This window comes from Chlorocebus sabaeus, chromosome 21 (assembly GCF_047675955.1).
Source record: "Chlorocebus sabaeus isolate Y175 chromosome 21, mChlSab1.0.hap1, whole genome shotgun sequence".
Lineage (NCBI taxonomy): Eukaryota > Metazoa > Chordata > Mammalia > Primates > Cercopithecidae > Chlorocebus > Chlorocebus sabaeus.
This window is the reverse complement of record NC_132924.1, coordinates 4,346,515-4,373,256: the sequence shown is the minus strand read 5'-3', so window position 1 is coordinate 4,373,256 and position 26,742 is coordinate 4,346,515. Positions and strand designations below refer to the sequence as shown.

The 26,742-nt window shown below is 42.5% G+C and overlaps 2 protein-coding genes across 39 annotated transcripts in view; one reads left to right on the top strand and one right to left on the bottom strand.

The window, feature by feature from the left end:
* The window catches only part of LOC140709624 (argininosuccinate lyase-like), an 82,898-nt gene extending 63,034 nt beyond the window's left edge, over nucleotides 1-19,864 (top strand). For 11 of the 31 annotated variants that reach the window (XR_012090220.1, XR_012090225.1, XR_012090228.1 and 8 more), the window contains 3 exons: nucleotides 368-544; nucleotides 1,766-2,008; nucleotides 16,081-19,864. Coding sequence is in view for 5 of the 31 variants with exons in the window: in XM_073008806.1 (XP_072864907.1) it covers nucleotides 368-544; nucleotides 1,930-1,980 (228 nt within the window). In the remaining 26 variants the exon portion in view is untranslated. The other 20 variants (XR_012090211.1, XR_012090221.1, XR_012090231.1 and 17 more) reach the window with 20 other exon arrangements.
* A 1,731-nt stretch (nucleotides 19,865-21,595) lies between these two features.
* LOC140709626 (neuronal pentraxin-2-like) overlaps nucleotides 21,596-26,742 on the bottom strand; it is a 101,751-nt gene continuing 96,604 nt past the window's right edge. For 5 of the 8 annotated variants that reach the window (XR_012090241.1, XR_012090235.1, XR_012090239.1 and 2 more), the window contains one exon: nucleotides 22,874-22,979. The gene's annotated coding sequence lies outside the window, so the exon portion shown is untranslated. Of the gene's footprint in view, nucleotides 21,678-22,873; nucleotides 22,980-25,692; nucleotides 25,844-25,962; nucleotides 26,111-26,742 lie in introns of those variants that run through there. The other 3 variants (XR_012090247.1, XR_012090246.1, XR_012090237.1) reach the window with 3 other exon arrangements.

Below are 26,742 nucleotides of genomic sequence, written 5' to 3'. Positions count from 1 at the left end.
CTTGCCGTGGCCCAAGCCCCACCTGAGACCCCCTCCCTGTGGCCACAGGCTCCCACCAAATCCTGAGCAAATAGTTCACTGTTACCAGTCTGTGGTTTCACGTTGAACTAAGTATATTCTCATGTGCTGTTTAACTGGGTGCCTTGATGACCACCTCTCTCCATCCTTTAATGATCCCTGTGGCCTATATGGCTCATGGGTAAAGGTGTGCAGGGCCCCAGATGCACCTTCTCAGGGTGCGCTTTCAGGACTCAGCTCCTGGACAGGAACAGTCAGTCATCACGGATACCGTGGGACCAGGACAGGGGCCCTCTTGGCTGCTGATGCCTGCTCACCTGACCCCTGGCATTGCTGCTACCCGCTATAGGTGGCTGAGGAGTGGGCCCAGGGCACCTTCACACTCAACTCCAATGATGAGGACATCCACACAGCCAATGAGCGCCGCCTGAAGGTACGACCCATGGAGCCCCACCGCTTTCCTGGCCTCCCCTCTCCACCTTGCCCAGGGCATCATTCTGTTTACTTCGTCATTGGCAGACAGCAGGTGAGACCTCAGGACATGCGCCAGGCGCGGAGGCTCATGCCTATAATCCTAGCACTTTGGGAGGCTGAGGTGGGAGGATTGCTTGAACTGGGGAGATGGAGATTACAGTGAGCGGAGATCACGCCATTGCGCTCCAGCCTGTGTGACAGAGCAATACTTCATCTAAAAACAAAGGAAAAAAAAACTGTTTCTTGAAGCTAGTCAACTAGCAGCACCAGCATCACCTCAGAACTCCTGAGAAATGTGATGTGAGGCCCCACTCTAGATGGTTGAATCAGAGACTCTGGGGGTGGTCCCCAGGGATGTATATTTATTTTATTTATTTATTTTTTTGAGATGGAGTTTCACTCTTGTTGCCCAGGCTGGAGTGCAATGGCGTGATCTTGACTCACCGCAACCTCCGCCTCCCAGGTTCAAGTGATTGCCTCAGCCTCCTGAGTAGCTGGGATTACAGGCATGCACTATCACGCCTGGCTAATTTTGTATTTTTAGTAGGGACGGGGTTTCACCATGTTGGCCACACTGCTCTCAAACTCCCGACCTTAGGTGATCCGCCCGCCTCAGCCTCCCGAAATGCTGGGATTACAGGTGTGAGCCACCATGGCTGTCCAGTAATTTGTATTTTTCATAAATTCTCCAGTCACTATGCCTAGTGCCTCACACGTGTAATCCCACCACTTTGAGAGGTTGAGGCAGGAGCATCGCTTGAGCCCAGGAGTTCAAAACCAGCCTGAGCAACATAGCGAGACCCTGTCTCTAAAATTAAAAAAATTAAATTAGCCAGTCATGATGGCGTGTACCTGTGGTCCTAGCCACTCTGGAGACTGATGTGGGAGGATCCCTTGAGCCTAGGAGGTCAAGGATGCAGAGAGCCATGATTGCGCCATTGCACTCCAACCTGGGTGACAGAGCAAGACCCTGTCTCAAAAAAGCCCAAATCAGCAACAACAACAAATTAACTGGGTATGGTGCCGTGCGCGCTTGTAGTCCCAGCTATTCAGGAAGCCAAGGCTGGAAGATCCCTTGAGTTCAGGCTGCAATGAGCTGTAATGGCCACTGTACTCCAGCCTGGGCAACAGAGCAAGACCCTGTCTCCTACAACAGAAAACAAATCCTCCAGGAACATCTGATGCATGCTAAAGATAAGGACTCTTTGAAAACACAAAGGCCAGTAAAACCTACAGGCCAGTAAGCATTAATAGTGTATGTAAATATTATCAGTAATTATGGAGAAGATGGTTCAAGCTGAGAGTGAGACAGAGCCGAGTGGTAAGAGAGGATCTGCCCAAGGCAGGGACATCCTGGCAGAGGAACAGGTCCTGGGTTTGACAGCTTCAGACCCCAGCGTGCCCAGGGCTCACCACTTGCCTACCTGTGCCCTCAAGTTCACTGAGAGAACATGGACAGGCCCTCAACCCCGACATACTGGCCACTGACCTCGCCTACTACCTGGTCTGCAAAGAGGTGAGTGTGTATCAGCCAGGGGGAGGTTGAGGAGATGGGGTGCCCCTCAGAGGGTAGGGGAGCTCAGGGTGCATGTTCCCTGGCCTGGTGACTCACACCTGTAATCCAGCACTTTGGGAGGCCTAGGTGGGTGGGTAACTTGAGGTCAGGAGTTCGAGACCAGCCTGGTCAACGTGGTGAAACCCCCGTCTCTACTAAAAATACAACAGTTAACCGGACGTGGTGGCACAGTCATATAATCCCAGCTTCTCAGGAGGCTGAGGCAGGAGAATCGCTTGAACCTGGGAGGTGGAGGTTGCAGTGAGGTGAGGTCGGGACACCACTCCAGCCTGGGCAACAGAGTGAGACTTTGTATCAAAAAAAAAAAAAAAAAAGGAAGAGGCGCAGGCAATGGTAGCAGATCAGGGCGTGGAGGAAGCTGCCTCAGTGCCACCTTCCTCCCCAGCACCCAGATGCCATTCTGCCAGGCCCACAAGGCCTCTGGGAAAGCCGTGTTCATGGCTGTGTCCAAGGGGGTCGCCCTCAACCGGCTGTCATTGCAGGAGCTGCACACCATCAGGTGTGGCGCACCCCTTTCCCGACACTGCCTTCTAAGAGGTGAGCTTGGGTGCCTGGAGGCCAGGGTGGCCCGGTGGCCTGGCCCACCTCTTCCTCTCTCCCCAGCCCCCTGTTCTCAGGTGACATGAGTCACGTGTGGGACTATGGGCGCAGTGTGGGGCAGTATCGTGCCCTGGGTGGCACTGCGTGCTCCGGCATCAACAGGCAGATCCGCCAGGTGCAGGCACTATTGCAGGCACAGCAGGCTTAGGTCCTCCCATGCCTGGCCCCACATAAAGTGGGCACAAGAGGACACTGCTGCGTGTTTCTTGCCCCAGCCTGGCTCCCTCATTGCTGCGCTTTCCAGGGCTGGCCAGTGGGGATGGTCAGGGACTGGAGAGGCAGGGCGGGGTGGCCTGTAATCCTAGCACTTTGGAAGGGCAAGGTGCAAGGATGCTTGAGGACAGGAATTTGAGACCAGCCTGGACAACACAGGGAGACTCCTGTGTTATTACCTGTACCTAATAATAAAACAAATAATTAGTCCAGCATGGTGGGGCATGCCTGTAAGTCCCAGCTACTTGTAAGACTGCGGTGAGAGGATCACTTACGTTCAGGAGTGGAGCTGCAGTGAGCTATGATCACGCCGCTGCATTCCAACCTGGACAACAGAGTGAGACCCTGTCTCTAAAATAAAAACTTAAAAAAATAAAATGGAAGCAGAGAAAACTGGGCAAAGGCAATGAGAACCATAGATAGGAAGGGAAGAGGGGGCTCCTGTCCTAGCCTCCACCTGGTCCAGGCCCCATCCCCTTCAAACAGGGTATCACAGTGACCTCAGGCCAGGATCAGTGGCTCATGCCTGTAATTCTAGCACTTTGGGAGGCCTGGGCAACATAGCAAGACCTCAGCTAACACATTAAAAAAAAAAAAAATACCCAAGCGGGCGTGGTGGCTCACACCTATAATCCCAGCACTGTAGGAGGCTGAGGCTGGTGGATCATTTGAGGTCAGGAGTTCGAGACCAGCCTGGCCAACATGGTGAAACCCCATCTGTACTAAAAATACAACAATTAGCTGGGTGTGCTGGTAGGATCCTGTAATCCCAGCTACTGGGGAGGCTGAGGCAGAATTGCTTGAACCCAGGAGGTGAAGGTTGCAGTGAGCCGAGATCGCACCATTGCACTCTAGCCTGGGTGAAAAGAGCAAGCCTCTGTCTTAAAAAAATGAAGAAGAGGAAGAAGAAACAGCCAGATGCAGCTCACTCCTGTAAAGGAGGAGGAGAAGGGAGGAGGAGGATGAAACAGCTGGGCATGGTGGCTTACGCCTGTAAAGGAGGAAGAGGAGGAAGAAACAGCCAGGAGCAGTGGCTCACCTTTAAATGAGGAAGAGGAGGAGGAGGAAAAGAAAGAACCTTGTGAGGTGACTCACGCCTGTGAAGGAGGAAACACCCAGCTGCGATGACTCATACCTGTAAAGGAAGAGGAGGAAACAGCCAGGTGTGGTGGCTCATGACTGTGAAAGAGGAGGAGGAGGAGGAAACAGCCAGGTGACCTGGCTCATGCTTGTAGAGACAGAGGAGGAGGAGGAAACACCCATGTGCAATGGCTCACACCTGTTGAGGAGGAAGAAACAGCCAGGCGAGGTGACTCACACGCCTGTAGAGGAGGAGGAGGAAGAAACAGCCAGGCGAGGTGACTCACACGCCTGTAGAGGAGGAGGAGGAGGAAACAGCCAGGCGAGGTGGCTCACACCTGTAAAGGAGGAAGAGGAGGAGAAAGAAATAGCCAGGCAGTGGCTCCTGCATTTAAATGCCGGGGAGGAGGAAAAGAACCAGTCGAGGTGGTTCAGTCAAATGCGCATTTGTCTCAGATGAGCAGAGGGATGACTTAGAGTTCAGTAAAGTTTTCGGGGCTCACAAGGAATTTCCTAGCAGGCAAATTTGGTAGGAGGTATGTAGTGTTTTGTTTTTGTTTTTTCTTTTGAGACAGCCTAACTCTGTGGACCAGGCTGGAGTGCAGTGGCATGATCTCAGCTCACTGCAACCTCCTCCTCCCGGGTTCAGGCAATTCTCCTGCCTCAGCCTCCCGAGTAACTAGGATTACAGGCATACACCACCATGCCCAGTTAATTTTTTACATTTTCAGTAGAGACAGGTGTATCACCAGGTTGGCTAACCTGGTCTCCAACTCCTGACATCAGGTGATCCACCCACCTCAGCCTCTCAAAGTGGGATGAGCCACTGCATTTGGCCCCTCTCCCTGTATCTTCATATGCCTGCAACCCCAAGAGAGGGCTCCTGGCTCCTTGGTTAGGGTCCGGGCCCCAGAGGCCCAGGGTCAAGGCTATGGCACCATCCCAAGAACATTCTTCTCTTCAAGTGGCTGCATCTGACAGGCATGGATGCTACAGGCTGGGGCCTGCTTGAATTCCTGCTGTGGAAGGCAAGAGAAGGTGCTCCTTGATGAACGAGAGATCCCACTGATCTCAGGAGTTCTGTCCTGGCCTGCAGCCCGTCTTCGTCCAGCGGGTTCTGGGGTGGGGAGCCGACCTTGCCCTTGGCTGGGGTTGAGGGTTCCGCTTACCCAAAGGCATAGCCTGGGGTTACAGCTGCAGTTCCCACTGGGCAGCACCGGGCCCCGCCCTGCCCCTGCAGGCCTGGCACTTGTCCTCAGCAAAGATGGCTTGGACGGCCCTAGGCGCCTAACGCAACCCTTCCGCTGGGCTCCTCCCGTGCTGCTCTTAGCCCCATAGATGGCGGCCTAGCTGTGGAGTGGAAAGTGTGACCCGGTGGACAGGGTGGCCTGGGCGGCGCTCTGGCCACTGTTGTATGGCTGCACTGTTGTATGGCTGCACTTTGGCGCTGCAGGGCAGGATGCTATACCCCTGGGAGAGCCTGTTGCGGGAGCGCAAGGAGCTGGGTGGCCTCTGGAGCTTCTGCTCCGACTTGGACAACTGAAGCGGGGCATTAATGAGCAGTGGTACCCCTGGCAGCTGCAGGAGGTGAGGACTCCAGGCAGGGCCGGGAGGCACTTCGTTGACTACCTACCCTGCCTTAAGATGTAGTTTACTGTAGCCCCAAACTCCTGGCTCAAGCAATCCTTCCACTTCAGCCTCCCAAGTAGCTGGGGCTGCTGGGGCTGCAGGCACGCACCACCACACTTGGCTCATTTTTTGTATTTTTAGGGAAGAAGTGGTTTCCCTATGTTACCCAGGCTGGTCTTGAACTCCTGGGCTCAAGCGATCCTTCCACCTCAGCCTCCCCAAGTGTTGGGATTACAGGTGTGACCACTGTGCCTGGCCAAAAAAATCTTTTTTTCAATTAAAAAAAAGCACTGGACATGGCGGCTAACGCCTGTAATCCCAGCACTTTGGGAGGCCGAGTCAAGTGGATTACCTGAGGAGTAGGTACGACTTCTACAACTGGTTTGGTGGAAATCAAATCCAAGTACAACTACAGCCGATGGCAAGGGGACCAGACCTTCTGCGATGGTGAGTGATAGCATCCCCAAAAGTTAAAAATGCCAGATGCATGACAGTGCTCCCGTGACTGGTTAATAGGGTGATAGTCACTGGTCCATTGAGGTGTCTTATTTAAGGGGAACATGTGGGCGATCTTAGTTTTATGACCCTGAGGTAAGAACCAGATGCCAGGTATAGTTTCAGTATAGTCACCCGCAAGTATTCCGGGCCCGGAGCGAGGAGGGTAACACGCCCGAGTGGGATGATGATTTCTCAGAGGTTGGTAGATTAAGAGACCAAAATTCGGTAGGAGATATCCATGTTGGCGAGGGTGGTTTTGACTGAAATGTGCAATGTCCAATGAACAAATGAATGTACTATGTAATATTAAGAATTTTGAGTTCCGGTCGATATCCATGTAGAACTAGTTCTATATGTAAGTGTAGTATTATGTATGATAGTTAAGAAATTGTGAACACTCGCTTATATGCATGTGGAGCAAGCTTGTAATGTCATCTAATCTGTGAATGTACTGTGCACAATCAAGCATTGGCAGTACTATATATTCATGGGGACTAGCAGTAATGCACAAAGTACATAAAAGTATTAATGTATTAGTGCTGATGGTCAGTACTTACATAGAAATTAAAATGCGTGCTGAAAAGAATATAGAGAATAGTTTAATTAGAATCTCAGCTTTGGGTGTTGATGGTGAAGCGGGAATGCTTTTTCTCTGAGTTGCCCTGGGGAGGGACTCTCCATTTCTGGTTTACAAGACTGGCGTATGGGATTATACTACATGGGCAGTTTCATTTAAGTAGTTTATTCTCGATTAGGGCAGTGAGTGGTATGAGAACAAGAATAATAGAGAAATATCTCATAGATGCTGTCTGTCCGATGGTAATGAAAGGATGTTCTTGGCTGTCCTCCGATCCATGTCAGTGTGAGTAGGTCGGTGACTGAGATTCAGAACAGATATTGCCTTAATGGGCGGAATATTATGTTTTGTTGTTTGGATGTGTGGAGTGCAGGAATAACTGCTAGAAGGAGAGTGGATAATAGAAGGGCCAGTACACCTCCTAGTTTATTGGGGATGGACCATAAGATTGCATATGCAAATAAAAAGTGTCACTCTGGTTTAATGTGGGGCAGGGTATTTAGGGGGTTGACTAAGGTGTAATTATCTGTGTCACTCAGGAAGTCAGGCGAGAAACAATACTAGAATTATTAAAAGGAGGAGGAGAAAAATTAAACCTAGAATAGCTTTGGTTGTATAGTAAGGGTGGAAGGTGATTTTGTTGGAATGTGATGGAATTTCTGAAGGGTTATTAGACCCTGTTTCATGTAGAAATAAAAGGTGGAGAATTGTTAGGGCTATGATGATGAAAGGTAAGATGAAATGGAAGGTGAAGAATTGTGTAAGAGGGGCTTTGGCAACTGAAAATCCACTTCTGATTCATTGGACAAGGTCAGTTCCAGTATATGGGATGGCTGATAGGTTTGTGATTCCTGTAGCGCCTCAGAATGATATTTGGCCTCATGGAAGCACATAGCCTATAAATGCTGTTGCTGTGGTTGTGAGAAGGAGGATAATGCCAATATTTCTGGTTTCTAAATATATGAATAACCCATAATATAAGCCTCCACCAACGTGTAGGAAGAGGCAGACGAAGAATGTTGAAGAGCCGTTAGTGTGAAAATAGCGGACTCTTCAGCCGTAGTCCACATCTTGGTTAATATGGGCAACAGAAGAGAAAGCAATTTAGGTATCGGGTGTGTAGTGTATGGCCAGAAATAACGCTGTGGTGATCTGGAGGATTAAGCAGGTACCAAGAAGTGAGCCGAAGTTTCATCATATAGAGATATTAGATGGTGTGGGGACATCAATGAATGAGTAATTAATGATTTTTATTAGTGGGCTTGTTTTACATATAATGGTCATTAGTGTTCTTATAGTTGAATCACAGTGATGGCTTTTCATATCAGTCATGGCTGTAACCCATGTGGGATAGTGACATAGGCTTTTTTATTACTAAGTGTTCTTTTGTTATGGGATTTGTGGTTTTTTTCTAAACCTTCTCCTATTTATGGGGGCTTAGGGTTCATTCTTAGTGCTGCTGTAGGTTGTGTTATTGTGTTGAACCATGGTGGGGCTTTTATGGGATTAATAGTCTTTTTGATTTATTTGGGGGGGATGATGGTTGTTTTTGGTTATACTGTGGCGATGGCTATTGAGGAATACCCTGAGTAATGAGGATCAAGTATTGAAGTTTTAGAAACTTAATTATTGGGGCTACTAATAGAGTTGGTGTTACTTTGATGAATAGTGAGTATGATGGGGTGGTGATCATAGTTAATTTTATTAGTGTGGGAAGTTGAATCATCTTTGAGGGTGAGGGCCCAGGGCTGATTCATGAGGATTCTGCGGGTGCGGGTGCTTTATATAATTATGGATGTTGATTGGTGGTAGTTGCTGGTTGAACATTGTTTGTTAGTATTTATGTTGCAATTGAAATTACTCGGGGTAATAGATAATTAAGAGTAAAGTCAGAAAGGATGGAATAAAAAAAGAGGAAATAAAATGTAATTAGGCCTCTTTGAGTAGTTATGGTAATGGAGGCTGTGATTTGAGTCTGTGAAATTGTCTTTGGTAAGGACTTTTCTAGTCAAATTAGGTCTAGCAGAAGTGCTGGCAGTTTTGGCTTGTAGATAGGTTTGAGTGAGGGGTTGTGTGGTGAACTGTGATTGAGTAGAATCCTAATATATTGGAGAAGCTGAATGTTTGTAATGGATATTTTATCTTAAGATTATTAGTTATAAAACTAAGTTCCATTGCCAGTAAGAGTCCTAGGCTGGTTACCCCTTGGGCTGTGAGTTTTAGGGGAGGTGGTATTGTTGTTTGGGGAGGATGAAGTAGGGATAATGCTCTTGTGATGAGAAAACCAGTGAAGATACTGGCGACTGTAAGGCATTTAATTGGGTTTATTAGGGAAGAGTTATTTTCATCAATGCTGATTAGGGTTGGGAAATGGGGTTGTCCTATTAGAGCAAGGAAAATAATTTGGATACTATAGACACTTGTTAGGGAAGCGGCAATAAGAGTAGTAGAGAGGGCTCAGGCATTGGTATATGATGTGTTTGCGGTTTCGATAATGAGATCTTTAGAGTAAAATCCTGTGAGGAAAGGCATACCTGTAAGTGCCAGGCTGCCAATAATAAGGGAGGAGGAAGTAAGGGGTAAAGTCTTAAATAGTCCTCCTATTTTTCGGATACCGTGTTCATCATTGAGGTTATGGATAATGGATCCTGAACATATAAATAATATAGGTTTTAAAAAGGCGTGAGTGTAGATGCGTAGGAATGCCAGGTGTGGTTGATTCATGCCAGTTGTAACTATTATAAGGCCTAGTTGACTTGAGGTGGGGAATGCTACGATTTTGTTGATACCATTTTGTGTTAGAGCACAAATTGCTGTAAATAAGGTGGTAATAGCCCCTAAACACAGGGTAAGGTTTTGGATTAATATACTAATATTAATATTCTATTAAGGGGTAGAAGCGGATAAGCAGGAAAACTCCTGCTACAGCTATAGTGCTACAGTGGAGTAGGGCTGAGACTGGGGTTGGGCCTTCCATGGTCAAAGGAAGTCAGGGGTGGAGGCCAAATTGAGCCGATTTTCCTGCTGCTGCTAAGAGAAGGCCAATTAATGGAAGAAGATCAGGGGTAGGATTTAGGATAAATGCCTGTTGAGGTTCTCATATATTGGAGGTTGAGAGGAATCACGCTATAGCTAAAATGAAGCCAGTATCGCCAATGCGGTTATGCAGAATCACTTGGAGGGCTGCTGTATTAGCATCTGCTCAGCTCTGTCATCAGCCAATTAGTAAAAAAGACTAATTCCTACGCCTTCGCATCCAATAAAAAGTTGAAAAAGATTGTTGGCAATGACTAGAATTAATATTTTGGTGAGGAAAATAAGTAAATATTTGAAAAATTGATGTTAGGATCTGATTTTATATATCAAATATTGAGAATTCTCTAATAGATCAGGTGACAAATAGTGCTACTGAGATAAATATTATGGAGAAGTAATCTAGTTTGAAGCTTAATGAGAGTTTAAGGGTTTGGATTGTTACTGGATGTCAGTTTGAGATGATGGCTTCTGGGTCTATATACACAAACATTGTGGGAATGAGGCTAATGGTGAAGGTGCATGAGATAGATATTTTCACGTAATATGGGTACAAATTCTTGTGAGGGTTGATTAAGATAGTAATAATTGGTAAGGTTAAGGAGATTAAGGTTATAGTAATGGAAAAATACATGATTATTACTTTTATTTGGAGTTGCACCAATATTTTTGGTTCCTAAGACCAGTGGATAGCTCTTATCCTCTAAAACTTGAGAACGCCATGTTGTTAGGCATGGGGCCAGGAGTCAGCAGTTCTTGCATAATTTCTCAGTAAATAAGAAGTTGCAGACTTCTGTTAGTAGACCCACAATCTAATGTTTTGATTAAAGTATCTTTACAGCATATAAAACATATAATAATCTTAAGGTTTAGGGATAATAGAATAGGTGCAAGATGTGTAAGTATTGGTATATTTTCTCATGTAAAGGAAGTTTAATACTGTTAATGTAATATGTAAGTGTTCCTCATTGTGTTGTGATAAGCATATGTAGGGAATAAAGGGCTGTGATTAATATATTAAGTCCTAGAAACATAATGGTGATGTTTGATCAGGAGAATGAAGCCACTATTACAAAGAGTTCTCCTATTAGATTAATGTTAGGGCCTAAGGCAAAGTCAGTAAGATTTGCTACAAGTCATCAAATTGTAGCAATTTGTGGGAGTTATGTGGGAGCGATTAGTGGGAGTAGTGTTTGAAGCCCTCGAGAGAGTAATATGATTCGGCTATGGATTCACTTGTAGTTTGAATTTGCTAGGCAGAATAGTAAGGACAAAGTAAGTCCATTGGCAATTATGAGGGTAATTGCACCGGTAAAGCTTCAGGGAGTTTGAATGAGAATAGCCATAATAACAAGTGCTACATGGCTTATGGAGGAATATGCAATAAGTGATTTTAGATCAGTTTGTCATAGACAAATAGAGCTTATCATAACTATACCTCATAAGGATAACATGAGGAAGGAGTAGGCTGTATATTCTGTTGGGTGCTGAGGATAAGGGTAAGCCTATTATGCCATAGCTGCCTAGTTTTAGGAGAACCGCTACAAGTACTATTGTGCTGGCAATAGGAACTTCTGCGTGGGCTTTAGGAAGTCATGGGTGAAGTTCATATAGGGATATTTTTACTATACAACCCATAATACATGCTAATCATGTAAGGTTATTGGATCAGGAAATTAATAGTTCTTGGGTATTAAATATTATTATCATGTTCAGTAAACTGAGGGCATTTTGAGTATAAATAAGTATAATAAGTAGGGGGAGAGATCCCACTAGTGTATAAAATAAGAAATATGAACTTGCATTGAGGCATTCTGGTTGGTTACCCCAGAGGATGATAATAATTAAGGTAGGGATAAGTGTAGCTTCAAAGAGAATATAAAATATAATTAGTTGTCTGGCTGTGAATGCCATAATTTTAAAAAATTGTAGGGAAATCAATAAGGAAATATAGAGCTTTTTCCATGGGGGTGACTCGTTGGAGAGGTGGTACTGGCTTGCTATAATTATAAGAGGTAGTAGTCAGGCTGTTAAGATTAGAAGGGGTGATGTCAGCGATCAGAAGAGAAGGTTAATGAGAAGTTGAATAGTTTGTCATTGAATTGATTAAAAAATAATAGGGCAATGAAGCTGATGATTAGGCTGTGAATAGTCTTATTGATTCAGATTGTAGAGTTTTTAGAGAGTCATGTTATTGGTAGCAGTATAATTGTTGGAATAATAATTTTTAGCATTGAAGTAAATTTAGGTTATGTACATAGTCTAGGCCATACGTGTTGGAGATTGAAACTGGTAAGGCAAAGCCCACTGCGGCTTCACAGGCAGCAAATACTAGGAGGGTAATAGGTATTATGAATGCTAGGTGAAATGGATATTTAAGGTTATAAGGGTATTTATGATGAATAATCATATTATTATTCTAAGTGTAATCTCATAATCTAATGAGTTGAAATCATTTATTTTGGCTTAAACTATCTACCAATTCAGTTCAATCTAATACTTTTTGAGCTCATTCATAAGTTAACCCTAGGACTAAAATGATGACTAGTATAAGGGCTGTGCTGATTATTAGTGTCAGGTAGCTTGTTTGAAGGGCTCATGGCAAGAGTAGTAGTAGGGCAATTTCTAAGTCAAATAGGAGGAATGTGATGGCTACTAGAAAAAATTTTATGGAGAAGGGAATGCGGGTGGGTCAAATCTGCATTCGTAGGGGCTGGATTTTTCTATATATATATTAAATTGTGGGAGCCAAAATGTAATAACTGTTAGTGATAGGGCTGATAGGGTGTTGATTACTAGGGCTAGTATTAAGTTAATTACTCTTTTTCAGATGTCAAAACTAATTGATTGGAAGTCAATGGTACTGTTTATATTAAAAGAGTAAGATCCTCATCAGTAAATAGAAATATACAAGAATAGTCATACTGCATCTACAGAGTGTCAATATCAGGCAGCGGCTTCAAAGCCAACGTGATGGGTAGATGTAAAGTGGTATTTTAATTGGCAGAGGAGACAGATAGTGAGGAATGTTGATCCAATAATGACATGAAGTCCGTGAAAGCCTGTAGCTCTAAAGAATGTTGAGCCATAAATTCCATCAGAAATAGCAAAGGGAGCCTCAAAGTATTCTGAGACTTGTAGGAGGGTGAAGTAAATACCTAAGGTAATTGTGGTAAGGAGTGCTTGAATTATTTGTTTTCAATTATTTTCTGTTAGGCCGTGATGGGCTCAAGTAATTGAAACCCCTGATGCAAGTAATACAGATGTATTCAGGAGGGGTACTTCCAGAGGGCCGAGGGGAGAAATGCCTGTTGGGGGTCAGTGTCCTTCTAGTTCTGGAGTAGGGGCTAGACTAGATGGTAGAATGCCCAGAAGAACCCAGCAAAGAACAGCGCTTCTGAGATAACAAATAGGACTATTCCATATCGGAGGCCTTTTTAAACAATTGTCGTATGGTGACCTTGAAATGTACTTTCTCAGATAGTGTCACATCACCATTGATATATAGTCAGTGTATTCGTTAGTAGGCCTAAGGTTAAAAGACTAATAGAGTTAAAGTGAAATCATATAGCTAGGCTGGATGTTATTAGGAGAGCTGAGAGAGGCCCTGTTAAGGCCAAGGACTGGGTTTGACTAAATGATAGGTGTGTGTTTGGTGGGTCATTATGTGTTGTCATATAAATAAAGGCTTACTAATAGCATAAAGACATAAGCTTGGATAAGGGCCACAGTGAAGACAGAATTAGAATAATAAGGGTGATTGAAGCTGTGGGAAGGTTAATAGTTGATACTAGTGCAGCTCCTCCAATTAAGTGTTATGTGTGACTGGCTGTAATGTTGACTGTTAAACGTACAGCTAGTACCATTGGTTAAATAAGTAGACTAATGGTTTCATTGATTACTAGTATAGGGGTAAGTGGTCTGGGTGTGCCTGGTGGTAGGAAGTGAGCTAAGGAGTTTTTAGTTTTAAAGTAGAAGCCTGTGATTACAGTACCTGCTCATAAGGGGATTGCTATACCTAGGTTTATCGATAGTTGGGTAGTTGGTGTAAATGAGTGGGGTAGAAGCCCAAGGAGATTGATTAAGGCAATAAAGAGAATTAGGGATATTAGTATAAGGGATCAGGTTCGTCCTTTAATATTATGTGTGATTATTACTTGTTTTAGAACAAGTTGAACTAGTCATTGTTGAATAGAAATCAATTGGTTATTGATTAGATAGTTGGAGGTTGGAAGGAGTGTGGTGAGAAACAAGATGATTAGTGCTGCTGTGTGTAAACCTAGGATTATCAGGGCAGTAAATGAGGTGAACAAATTTTCATTCATTTTAGTTCTCAAGCATTGTTACATTTTTGTGTTTTAATTATTTTTGGTGTAGGGGGTGTATGGCAAATGAACTTTGATAGTTTTAATTGAATAATGGAGAATAAAGTTATGATTGTTGATATAATAATAATAGGTCATGTGGAAAGTACCTAGTTGAGGCATTCACTGTAGAGAAGTGTGATTTCTCTCGGCCTTTAACTGAAAAGGTTAACGCTGGGGTAGCTTTACAGTGAGATTATAGTGTGGATATAGACTGAGTTTTGAAAGTTTTTAATGGGACTAATTCTAAAACAACAGGTATAAAAACTGTGATTAGATCCACAAATTTCTGAGCATTTTCCGTAGTAGAGGCCTGGTCGTATAGCGGTTAAGGCAAATTGGTTTAAGTGTCCAGGTATTGCATCTGCTTTGAACCCTAATGAGGGAATAGTTCATGAGTGCAGGACATCCTCGGAGGAGATTAACATGCGGATGGGAATTTCTATTGAGAGGATTGTTTGGTTATTGAATTCGAGGAGTTGAAGTTCTGGTTTTAAGTCGGCTGTTGGAAGTATATAAGAGTTGAAGCTTAATTCTTCATAATCTGTATACTCGTAGCTTCAATACCATTGATGTCCAATTGTTTTAACAGTGAGAGAAGGGTTATTGATTTCATCTGTTATATACAGGCTGTGTAGGGATGGGAGGGCAATTAAGATTAAGATGATAGCAGGCAAGATAGTTCAGACAGTCTCTATTTCTTAGGCATCTATGGTGCTAGTATGAATCAATTTTGTTGTGAGTATTAGAGAAATAATGTATAGAACCAGGGAGCTAATTAGGAAAATAATTATAAGAGTGTGATCATGGAAGGTAAGTAGTTCTTCTGTAATAGGGAATGAAGTGTCTTGAAGACCTAATTGAATTGGATGGGCCATTAAGATACATAGGGCTTAACCTATAACTTAACTTTGGCAAAGTTATGAAATAACTTTACTAATATGTTATTGAGAAAGTCATAGAGGTTGTGGGATTGGCTTGAAACAGTCTGTGGAGGTTCGATTCCTTCCTTTTTCGCTTAGGTCTTCATGTACGTTGGTTGTTCAAATGCTTTATATTTTTGGAAAACCTGATAGGAGATAAAAGTAGGTTCCCAGTGAATTACCCATTTTATTATGATATAATATCCTTTTTTGTCTCGTGTGTTTTGACTTAAACTATATATTATAAAATATGACAGCTTTTGACTTAATATAATTCTCCACCTCTCATTTGGTTAACATTTGCATGGAATGTCTTTTTCCATCCTGCCACTTTCAGTCTATTTTCATCACTAGATCTGAGGTGAGTCTCTTGGAGACATGACATAGGTGGATTTTGTTTTCTAAATTAAAAAAAAAAAAAAAATCCCTTTATGTAATATTTGCCTTTTGATTGGGAAGTTTAGTCCATGCAATTTTAATACTTTTCTGAAAGGAAATGACTTACAATTACCATTTTATTGTTTTATTTGACTCTTGTACCTATTTTGTCCCTATTCACTTTGTATTCCTTTGTGTCTTGTTGATATTTGTAGTGACATGCTTTGTTTTTTTATTTTCTGTTGTGTAGCTGCATTTTCTTTATGGTTCCCATGTAAATTACATAAAATCTCTTAAAGTTACAACTGTATATTTTAAACTGGTAACAACTTGCCCTCAGTTGCATACAAAAATGCTTGCTCATTACATCTGCCCTTAACTTATAATGTCACTAAGTATATCATATTAATGGGTGTTTTAATTTTCATGATGTCTTTCAAATTTTAAAGCACAATTGTTTTCTGCCTAATTATCATACTACTACAAAGTTTTATTTTGTGTATGTGCATATCTTTCCCAGAGAGTCGTGTATTTGTATATGATTTGGTTTGTTTTCTATTATTTTAAATTTTGAATGGGAAAGACTTCTTTTTGCATTTCTTGTAGGACAATTATATTGCTGATGTACTTTCTCAGCATTTAGTTATCTTGGAAAATCTTTATTTTAAAAAATTTTGTAGGACAGTTTTGCTAAAAGTTTTTTTTTTTTTATTTCAGCACTTGGAGTATGTAACTCAACTCTCTTCTGCAGGGTTTTTGTTCAAAAATTCACTGATAATCTTGCAGGAACATGCATATAGGTGATTCATCTCTTTTGTCTTTCTGCATTCAAGATTCTTTTCTGTGACTTTCAAAACTTTGCTTATATTATAGTGTCTTGTTATGTGTCTCTTTATCCCAGTTGGAGTTTGTTGAGCCTCAGTTGTTAATATTTTTTTCTTACATTAGATAATTTCTCAGTCATTTTTTGTATGTCTTCTCTAAAACTTGTTTCTTTTTGTCATTTTGTTGATACTCTTATTTTTCTAGTTACACTTAGTTGTCTGTGTTCCCATGTTAAACACTGAGCATAATTGAGATAGTTGTGTTGATTTTTTTCAGATAATTTATACAGCTTAATTTCTTTAGGGTTGATTTCTGCATACTTGTTTCTCTGGGCCATCTTAGTCTGATACTTTGTATACATTCTAACATTTGGTTGAGAAATGAGCCAGACTCCGTCTCAAAAAATAAATAAATAAATAAATAAATAAATAACCACCTATCACAGTCTGTATAAAGTGGCTTTCTTTCCTGCAGTGTCTGACACCAATTTACCAGGATAGATATTGAGAATTTCTCAAACCTGTTCTTAAGATGTCTCTTCCCTAGATTTGTGTTCCCTTTATTGGGTTATGTGGATTTGCCCATGTTTCTGCTTAAGAGCCTGTAATTAGTTGGTATACCGGCTGTTTATCTGTGGTCCTACAGTCTCTCTGCTGCTTTAAAATCATTTACCTTTTCTCTCACAGACACTACCTTGTCATTCGAAGTATAGCACCATTTCTTTCAGCACTCTGTGTCACTGTAAACAGAAACCAGTCTTTGGAAAGACCCCACAAAGCCAGAAGTACGGACCATGTGCCACTATTTTTTTTTTTTTTTTTTTTTTTTTCGCTTTTTAGAGAAGCCAGGAGTTGAGAGTTTACACTTAAAGGCATTATTCTGTATTGGGGAGGAGGTGGGTAAATGTAACAAATGTTCCATTGTCTTCTATGTGGCTCTTAGCATCATTCTCATCTATGGCACTGCCATCTCTTAACTGGTTTTTAGAACTCTTACAAACGCATTTTGGTCAATATATTTTTGTTATGTTTGCATGTCTATTAAGGAATTTGGGCATTGGTATTATGCCATCTTATTGTGCTTGGTATAATTTTATATATTGTATTTGTAAAGTATATTCTCCTGAGTCTAATCAGTGATACAATTCATTTTTATTTCTTTTAACTGTATCCTCTCATTTTACTCCAGACCTTTTGCCTGAGCAAAGCATAAAACATTTATTCCCAAAAGTGATACTGAGAAGATATGAAAGCTATGGCACTGAAAATTTAAACTTAAGAAAAGACTGGACAAGTGTGGGTTAGTGTAAGGGACAGAAAAAAAGTTATAATGGACTTAACCAATATTTATCAACTACTCTTAGCAAAATCTTTCAATGCGATGAATGTAGCAAAGCTTTTAACTGGTGCCCAATCCTTACTTAAGAGAATTTATACAGGAGAGAAACCAAACAAATGTGAGGAATGTGGCAAAGCCGTTAACTGGTTCTCAAACCTTACTCAAAAGAAGATAATTCATACTGTAGGGAAACCCTACAAATGTGAAGAATGTGGCAAAGCCTTTAATCAGTGCTCACACCTTATTGGACATAAAAGAATTCATACTGGAGAGAAACCTTACACATGTGAAGAATGTGGCAAAGCCTTCACCCAGGGCTTACATCTCACTGGACACAAGGCAACTCATACTGAAAGAAACCCTACGCATGTGAAGAATACGGCAGAACTTTTAGCTGGTTCTCATACTTTTCTCAACGTAAGGGAATTCATACTGGAGAGAAACACTACAATTCTGAAGAATGTGGAAAAGCTTTTATGCATGGTTCAATCCTGACTAAAAACAAGAGGATTCATACTGTAGAGAAATGCTACAATGGTGAAGAATGTGGCAAAACCTTTAACCAGAGCTCACATCTTATTGGACATAAGAGAATTCATACTGGAAGAAAACCCTATAATGGTGAAGAATGTGGAAAAGCTTTTATGCATGGCTCAATCCTTATTAAACATAAAAGAATTCATACTGGAGAGAAATGCTACAGATATGAAGAATGTGGCAAAACCTTTAACCAGAGCTCACATCTTATTGGACACAAGAGAATTCACACTGGAGAGCAACGCTATAAATGTGAAAAATGTGGCAAAGCCTTTAACTGGTTCTCAAACCTTACTAAATGTAAGAGAATTCATACTGGAGAGAACCCCTAGAATTGTAAAGAATGTGGTAAGTCTTTGACCAATGCTCAGTCCTTACTGAATATAAGATAATTCACATGATAGAGAACCCCTACAATTGTAGGGAATGTAGCAATAGTTTTAATTTGTGCTCAACTTTTACTATAAGTGAATTCATTCTGGAGAGAAACCCTACCAAGGTAAAAAATGTGGCAAAACCATTAATGAATGCTGACATCACAATCTACAGCAATGATTTCATCCTAAATAAAAGTGGTATTAATGTAATGACTATTGAAGGATCTTTCACAAAATAGAACCCTTAATGTGCATGAGATTATTTTAGTGAAGGAAAGCATTGCAAATATAAAGAAAGGCACAATACCTTACTTATACCACAGATTTTATTGTACACTGGAAAATTTATACTGAAGGGAAACTCTCCGGGAGTTCCTCAAACTTTCTGTTGGGGAGAAACCCTATGGATGTAATAAATGTGGAATAACTTCTGTTCCATACATAAACCTTAGAAAACACTGGAGAGTTTCTAGTAGAATATATTATACAGATTTAGGAACTGTGAAAAATACATTAGAAACCAAGCCTAAGTAAACATTATAGATTGACAGTAGAAAGCACCAAGGCAGTAACAATTTGAGACATTGCTCTAATCAGTGTTGATTATAGATAATAATTTAAAATAGGTTGCTTACTTGTATGTAAGTTTAAATGGAGAAGGAGATTGATTTTCTCTTTGGACAGTTATAAATTACATTCAAATTATACTTTTGGGGATTGGAATAATTACAATTACTTTGAAAAGCAAATATTTATGTCAAGTAAACTCACAAATTTCTTGATGTTATATTGTCATTTCTAGTGCTCATGTGAGAGCACGTGGTTAATGGTTTCTGCATCAGAGCTCGGAGACATCTGCACCATTAATACACTTTTCCCTGGAACACTAAGGACACTTGAATATAAGACGCATGAAGAAAATCTAGGTGGAGTGGCCCTTTATAACAGTGTAGTAAGTGATTTGTGAGGTAGTTGTTCAGGATAATATGATTATGCATTGTAGGAGAAGAGAAACATTTTGAATCTTAGAAGTGAATTGTTTTACTAGTTACACATAAAGATGATGAAATACTGTGAAGTTTAAAATGCTTTTCGACATATTATTTGAACTTAATTTATTTTAATGGAACAAAGTTGTTTTTAATGTCTTAAGACTATTTTCCATGGAATGAAATGCATCTTACCACCAACATTAACCTATCCCACCTTATCCCATGTTGTAGGTAACTGATGGTCACAATATACTATTGGATAGCATAGTGGAGGGTAACATAGTACAATGACATCTTTTGTAATCCCTTCTCTCAGTGGAATATTGTTACCAGAGGTAATGTTTTTATTTCTTTCTTGTTTTTGTAACTATAGGATCATTATGATGGTTACAATAAAGATTACATAAGACTATAATAAAATATATTCACATATTTCTGAATTCTGAATATTTTAAAATTTTATTCTTTATTTTTTCTGAGTGTGCCCACTCTAGTCTGCAAAACACAGATTTTTAGTTTTGATTTACATGGGTTTACATATACAAATATATCACTTTATAGATAAACTTCAGGTGTAAGAGATTTATGGTGAATGTAGTTATGTTTGTGTGTAAGTGTGTACCTATTTTGAGAAGAAAAACATCAGATCAATACAGATAAATTTTAAAAGTGTTGATAATTTACTAGGCAGGTCAAAACCTCAAAGATTCTGAAAACCTGTTTTCTCTGCTTTGTATTGAATTCATTTATCTAAAATCTTATGGCCCCTTGGCTCAGAATCTCTTTGGAAATCCTTTGTGCTTTTCTTGCCTGTTTCTTATGCTGGACCTAGTATATAATTTTCTCATTCCAAGGTTCATGTAGTATTCTTTATATGATGTCCTCTGTGATTATAAGAATGACTTTTATGAAATTTAATAGTGCTCAGAAAATAACTTTTAGACGTTAGTGTTTCTACAGCGAGTGTTTTTAAGTTACATTCATTCTTTTTCTTTTCATTGGAGAACTCCATTTAAGCCACTTTTTCTTTTGTGATTATTGTTTTTGTAATTGACATAATCAAGTTTATTGAGCTAATTTGTTTATGTAAACAATAGGAGGCTTCATACATCATGAGGTTGTTTTGGCACATAAATGAACATACGCAGGGCAGTGCTCGCTGTGTAATAGAAGCTCCATAATTAGCAGTAAACATGAGAGGCCCAGGGACTGTCATTTGTTCACGGAATTATGCCAAGCATCTAGAAAACTGACTTTACACATTGTGCTGAAAATATATGTCTTTAATAAACAAACCTCAACAAGAACCTCCTCAGATAGCTGAGTTGGGTAGGGACTCCTCTTTCAGCATCCTAGAAAGTTTGTCTTTCTGTGTCAAGGACAAAATCCAGCTAGAAAGACCAACCAGAGCATCCTAAGTAGCCTTTGTATGGAGCCAGGCACCAGGCATTCTGCTTACTGTGTCTTATGCCGTTTAGTCACTATAATAACTCTGAGGTTCATCTTTCCGCTTTTCAGAGGCATAGACAGGCTCAGAGAGCTGCAGTTATATCCTTAATACCCACCTGGTAGCTAGCAGAGTCACCACTGTTTCTTGGAGGAGACAGACACCTACTAAATAGCTGGCCCAGGAACTGTGCATTGGTGGTGAAGTCCTGGTAGGAGCCCAGGAAGGTGGTAAAGGAGAAGATGGCTCAACCTGGAAGTCTAGTACCAGAGGCTCATTTAGCTTCTCCCTTGTACCTGGCTGGGAGTATCTGGATTATTCTCAAGGTTTCGGGTAGACTTATTTTTATATGGAGGGGAACAAGAAGAGACATATGGTCAATGACAGCACTGTGAACCACTGGCAGTTTGGGTGCTGCGGCTTATACCAAGAAGGTCCTATTTTTCAGAGACTTGTGCATGTGGAGGACACAGGTGTCCGTGGTGAAGAAGGTTCTAGGCTTCCAAAGTTTTATGTGGGCTAGGTGCAATGGCTCATGCTTGTAATACCAGCACTTTGGGAGTCCAATGTGTGTGGATCACCTGAGGTCAAGAGATCAAGACCAGCCTGGTCAACACGGTGAAACCCTGCCTCTACTAATAATACAAAAAATTAGCCAGGTGTGGTGGCAGGCACCTGTAATCCCAGCTACTCAGGAGGCTGAGGCAGGAGAATCACTTGGACCCAGGAGGTAGAGGTTGAAGTGAGCCAAGATCGCACCATTGCACTCCAGCCTGGGTGACAAGAGTGAAACTCCATCTGAAAATCAAAGAAACAACGACAAGAAAGTTTTATGTGGCGGTGTTAAGCCATTAACACTGTCAAGGCATCTTCATGATACTTTGTCCTCTGTGGAGCACCAGCACCCACCTATATTAACAGCCTGTACAAAGAGAATTATCCCAGAGAGTCCTCAAAAAACGTCGTTCTTACAGAGTTGGGAAAACACAGGCTCAACAGCACATAGGTCAGAACTGAGAACTGTAAACAGTGAGGCCTGCAAGAAATTTCCCTCAAGCTTCTGGAGACTCTGTCTGCTCTTCATGTGGATGAAAAGGGCCTCAAGAAGCCTCATTTTTTATTTTAGAGACAGTGCACAGGGCAAGACAGCCTAGGAATACTTTTTTGACTTTAGCAATACAGTTTTTTAACATTAAAAGGAACTTTGCCAAACAACTACAATTCCAGACATGACAAGGGGGCATATGCTGGGAGAGTCCAGGATGGGAGAAAGCCCATTTAAAGGGCCAAGAATCGAAGCAGATGACTCAGGGAAAACACATATGTATGAAGCAATTCAAAGATGACTCAAAAATTTCGGTCGGAAAACTGGATATCAACATGATTTTATTTGCCACATGGATACCAGATTGGCAACAAATTAAAGTGAACATCCGGGAGAATCTGGATTCAGGGAAGCAGCTACATTCAGACATTGCTGGTGGCAGTGTACCTTCCAAAGCCCTTTTGGAAAGTGATCGGTCTATAGCTATTACAATTTTACATGTGCATATCCTTCCACCGAGTAATCTCCTGGGAGTTTGTCATCTACAAGGGAATAATACGTCCAATGGGCTGAGTGGTGTCCCCTCCCCAAAGTTCACGTTCTAACACTCAGCGCCTCAGAATGTCACTAGTTTTGAGTTTATTGGAGTAGACCCAAATCCAATATGACTGGAGTCCTTATTAGAAGAGGCAGTAAGGACGCAGAGATAGAAGTCAGCTGTCTACAAGCCAAGAAGAGAGTTCACAGAGAAACCATCCCAGCTAACAGCTTGTTGGATTTCTGTTCTCCAGAATTGTGGAAAACTAAGTTTCTGCTGTTAAAGTCCTTCAGTCTGCAGTGGTGTGTATGGACGCTCTAGCAGATGGTTACAGACTATTAGGGCACATTTAGGATGTTTCCTGAAGAGTGGCCGAAATTGAAACAGAAGATCATCATGTCCAGGCTCCACCTGCATTGCAAGGCTGAACTGCTGAGGGAAATGGGCTCCTTTATGGAATATTATGAAGCCATGTGAGGTTGCAGCTCCAGCCCTGATGGGGCTACAGGAATGAGTTCTGTGGGATAACCAATACATAGAGCAGCTTAACCATCCTTCCTCCCCCTTTTGGCTCCCTTTTTGTGTAAAAAGCATACTAGAGTGTGGACTTTTAAATCTTAAAGTTCTGGCAGGGCAGTGGGGTTGCCTGCTACAGGAAATACATGGGGCGGGTGTTTAAAACAATATAAATAGGCTGGGCATTGTGTTTCATGCTTGTAATCCTAGCACTTTGGAAGGCTGAGGCACGCAGATCACCTGAGGTCAGGAGTTCAGGACCAGCCTGGCTAACATGGTGAAACCCTGTCTCTCCTAAAAATACAAAAGTTAGCTGGGTGTGGTGGCACCTGCCTGCAATCTCAGCTGCCTGGGAGGCTGAGGCAGTAGAATCACTGGAACCCGGGAGGCAGAGGTTGCAGTGAGCAGAGATCGGGCCACTGCACTCCAGCCTGGGTGACAGAGTGAGACTCTGTCTCAAAAAAAAAAAAAAAAAGAAGAATATAGATAGCAACATAAAAAGGCACTCATGGCCTAGTGTAAACAAGACAAAGCTATTTGTCTCCTCTTTCTACAACTGTGTGAGCAAGAACTTAGCATCAAACCAAGTTTCTGTTGGAGACGAATGAAGGTCCAGTTCTTTTGGGCGGGAACTGGGGGTCACTTAGGTGTGAAAGCCCTGGGACAGAGGCAATGGAGTTTCCATATTTGAGTCTGGGTCCTGGGCCTGCCCTGATTTTCTTGGATTCCTGTCTGAGGTGACCCCTCTGTTCCTACTGTCGCCCCACAGCAACGCTGGCCATGGTTGGTGGCATGGTGCACCTGCCCTTTGTCCAAGGAGATAGAGTGGTTGAACCTATTACTTATTTTTACTGATCTGCGTGAAGCTGTGCAAGGAGAGTGCCCAGCAGCTGGGCCAAAAGGTGTCAGTAACCTGCCTGGCTATTTCTGCAGGGAGAAAGCCCAATTAGAAATTCTGCTCCCCAAATCACACACATAGGAGCATCTGCATAGACTTCCAGCTAGAGAGAAAACCAGATTACAGTGTGAAGTCTTGGGGTTAGCATCTGAGTAGACAAACTTGTTCCCCAACACTCACTTCTTATCCTGCCAGCCATGACCTGGGATATGATCTTGGTAGACCCATCAGGCTCCCAACACCTGACAGCCTGCTCCTGTCCAGGGAGAGAAGCCTCATCTCTGGCTCCCCTAACACGTGGTGATGGGCAGGAATGTGGGGTTGCCCAGGTGGGATCTTAGGCGAGGTCTGGCCTGGATGGGTCTGCCCTGAGCTGCCCTATGTTACCTATGGGTGCCCCCTGTCAAGTGACGCCCTCACTTCAAGCCTTCCACAGATGAGAACCTCAGGAAGTCAGGATATAGCAGGAGAACATCTTGCTCTTGAGCGTCTGCATGAAATTAGCTTGATACAGGGCTGTGTCTAGAATAAGGGTTTCTGGTTACCAGAGTTTGAAATTCTGGTGGGTCTGTCACCAAGGACATGAAGTTACTTGAAGTTCCATCACCTGGGCCCCTTCCTTCAGTACGACCTGCTCACAGGCTCTGCTGGGGTCCTGACTACTCAGCCTCCTTAACCATATCAACTTCTAGAACTGTCTTAATTGCAAATGACATAATCCTTTATATAAAAATGTGTAAGAGTTTCACTAAAATACCACTAGAATCAATAAGTTAATCAGTGTCACAAGGTACAAGATACACATAAAAAAATTATACTTAAAGCAACCAACAATGAAAATAAAATATATACATTTGATTTATAATAACTTCAAAAATATTTAGAAAAAGTAATGTAAGTGCAACAATTTTACACATTTTTTTTTTTTTTTGTGGACAAGATCTTGCTCTGTTGCCCAGGCTGGAGTGCAGTGGTGTGATCACAGCTCACTGCAGTCTCGACCTCCTGGACTCAATTGATCCACCTGCCTCAGCCTCAGCAGTAGTTGGGACTACAGGTGTGCGCCACCATGCCTGACTAATGTTTGTATTTCTTGTAGAGACAGGTTTCTCCACGTTCCCCACGCTGGTCTCCAACTAGGCTCAAGCAATCTGCCTGCTTCGGCCTACTATAGTGTTGGGATTATAGTCGGGAGCCACCATGCCTGGCCTACACTTAATTTTTATTAACGCTGAAAGAAAGATCTGAAATAATTGAAAGGTGTCTAATTTTTAAGGATGAAAATACTTAATATTTCCAAGATAACAATATCCCACAAATGGACCGAGAAATTCGATATAATCCCTTCAAATTCCTAGCTATGTTTTTATGTAGAAATTGACAACTCTCCCCCCAGCAAAACCGATATAGATATGCACAGGAAACCAAATACAGGAAATGATCTTGAAGAACAACTGACTTCCACTTCCCAGTACAAATTCTTATTGCAGGCCAGGCATGGTAGGTCACACCTGTAATCCTAGGACTTTGGGAGGCCGAGGGGGGCGGATCACTTGAGGTCAGGAGCTCCAAATCAGTCTGGTCAACATGGTGAAACTCTGACTCTACTAAAAATATAAAAATTAGGTGGGCGTGGTCGTGGGTGCCTGTAATCCCAGCTACTTGGCAGGCTGAGGCAGAAGAATTGCTTGAACCCAGGAGGCGGAGGTTGCTGTGAGCTGAGATCACAGCAATACACTGCATCATGGGTGACAGAGTGGGACTCCGTCTCAAAAAAAAAAAAGAAAATCTTACTGCAAAGAATAATGGCTATTACCTTGCTTCCTACCCACTTTTTTTCCTCTGTCACCCTTGTGTAAGACAGAATTACAGAGTAACTTGAACACTCTTGTGATATGGCCAGCTTTAACTTCAGGTTTTTCCCTGCAGGCTTCAACCCAAGTCAAGGTCTCGACCATTCCCAGGTGCTGATAAAAATGTTTAGGATGTTGTCCACAGCATTGAAAGAAACTAGCCCTGGCCCGAGGCCAAATTCCTTAAACCTTCATGTGAACTCCATAACCAGACCCACTCATTGCAGACATACTTGGGTAGAATATCTCTGATTCGTGCCTTGCAAGGATACGCTGCAGCCCCCTCTGTGTTGGTTCCTCTAATGCATGCTTTGGACAGACCACTCTGGGCTTCAGGGCTTCTTTCTTTGGAATTCCAACTGCTCCATTTCAGGATGGTTTGGGGTAGTGTCTTGTGGGAATTCCGCTTCTGTCACTTTTGGGGCAACTCCAGCCACTGGTTCAGCCTGAGGGAAGAGCTGGTGTAGTCGGCATTACTCTAAGGAATGGGCTGGGAGGCCGGGCATGGTGACTCACGCCTGTAATCCGAGCACTTTGGGAGGCTGAGGTGGGCAGATCAGGAGGTCAGGAGTTCGAGACCAGCCTGGCTAACACGGTGAAAGCCTGTCTCTACTAAAAATACAAAAATTACCCAGGTGTGGTGATGGGTGCCTGTAATCCCAGCTACTCCGGAGGCTGTGGCAGCAAAATTGCTTGAACCTGGGAGGTGGAGTTTGCAGTGAGCCAAGGCCACTGCACTCCAGCCTGGGTCAGAGACTGTGTCTCAAAAAAAAAAAAAAAAAAAAAAAAGGCTAGGGAAAACAGGACCCTGTCAGCCACTGCCTGATGCCTGCAGGCTGCCCTGCCCTGTGAGTGCCAAGATGCTGTGAAAGCTCCAGCAGGCTAGAGGAGGCTGATGGGTTAAAAATTGCCAAGGAGCCCAGACCTCAGCAGGCGGAAAGGGGTTAGGCTGGCCTCTGCCATGGGCAGGCCACCTAGGAACAAAGGCTCTGCTGGGGGCCGAGAGCAAGGTC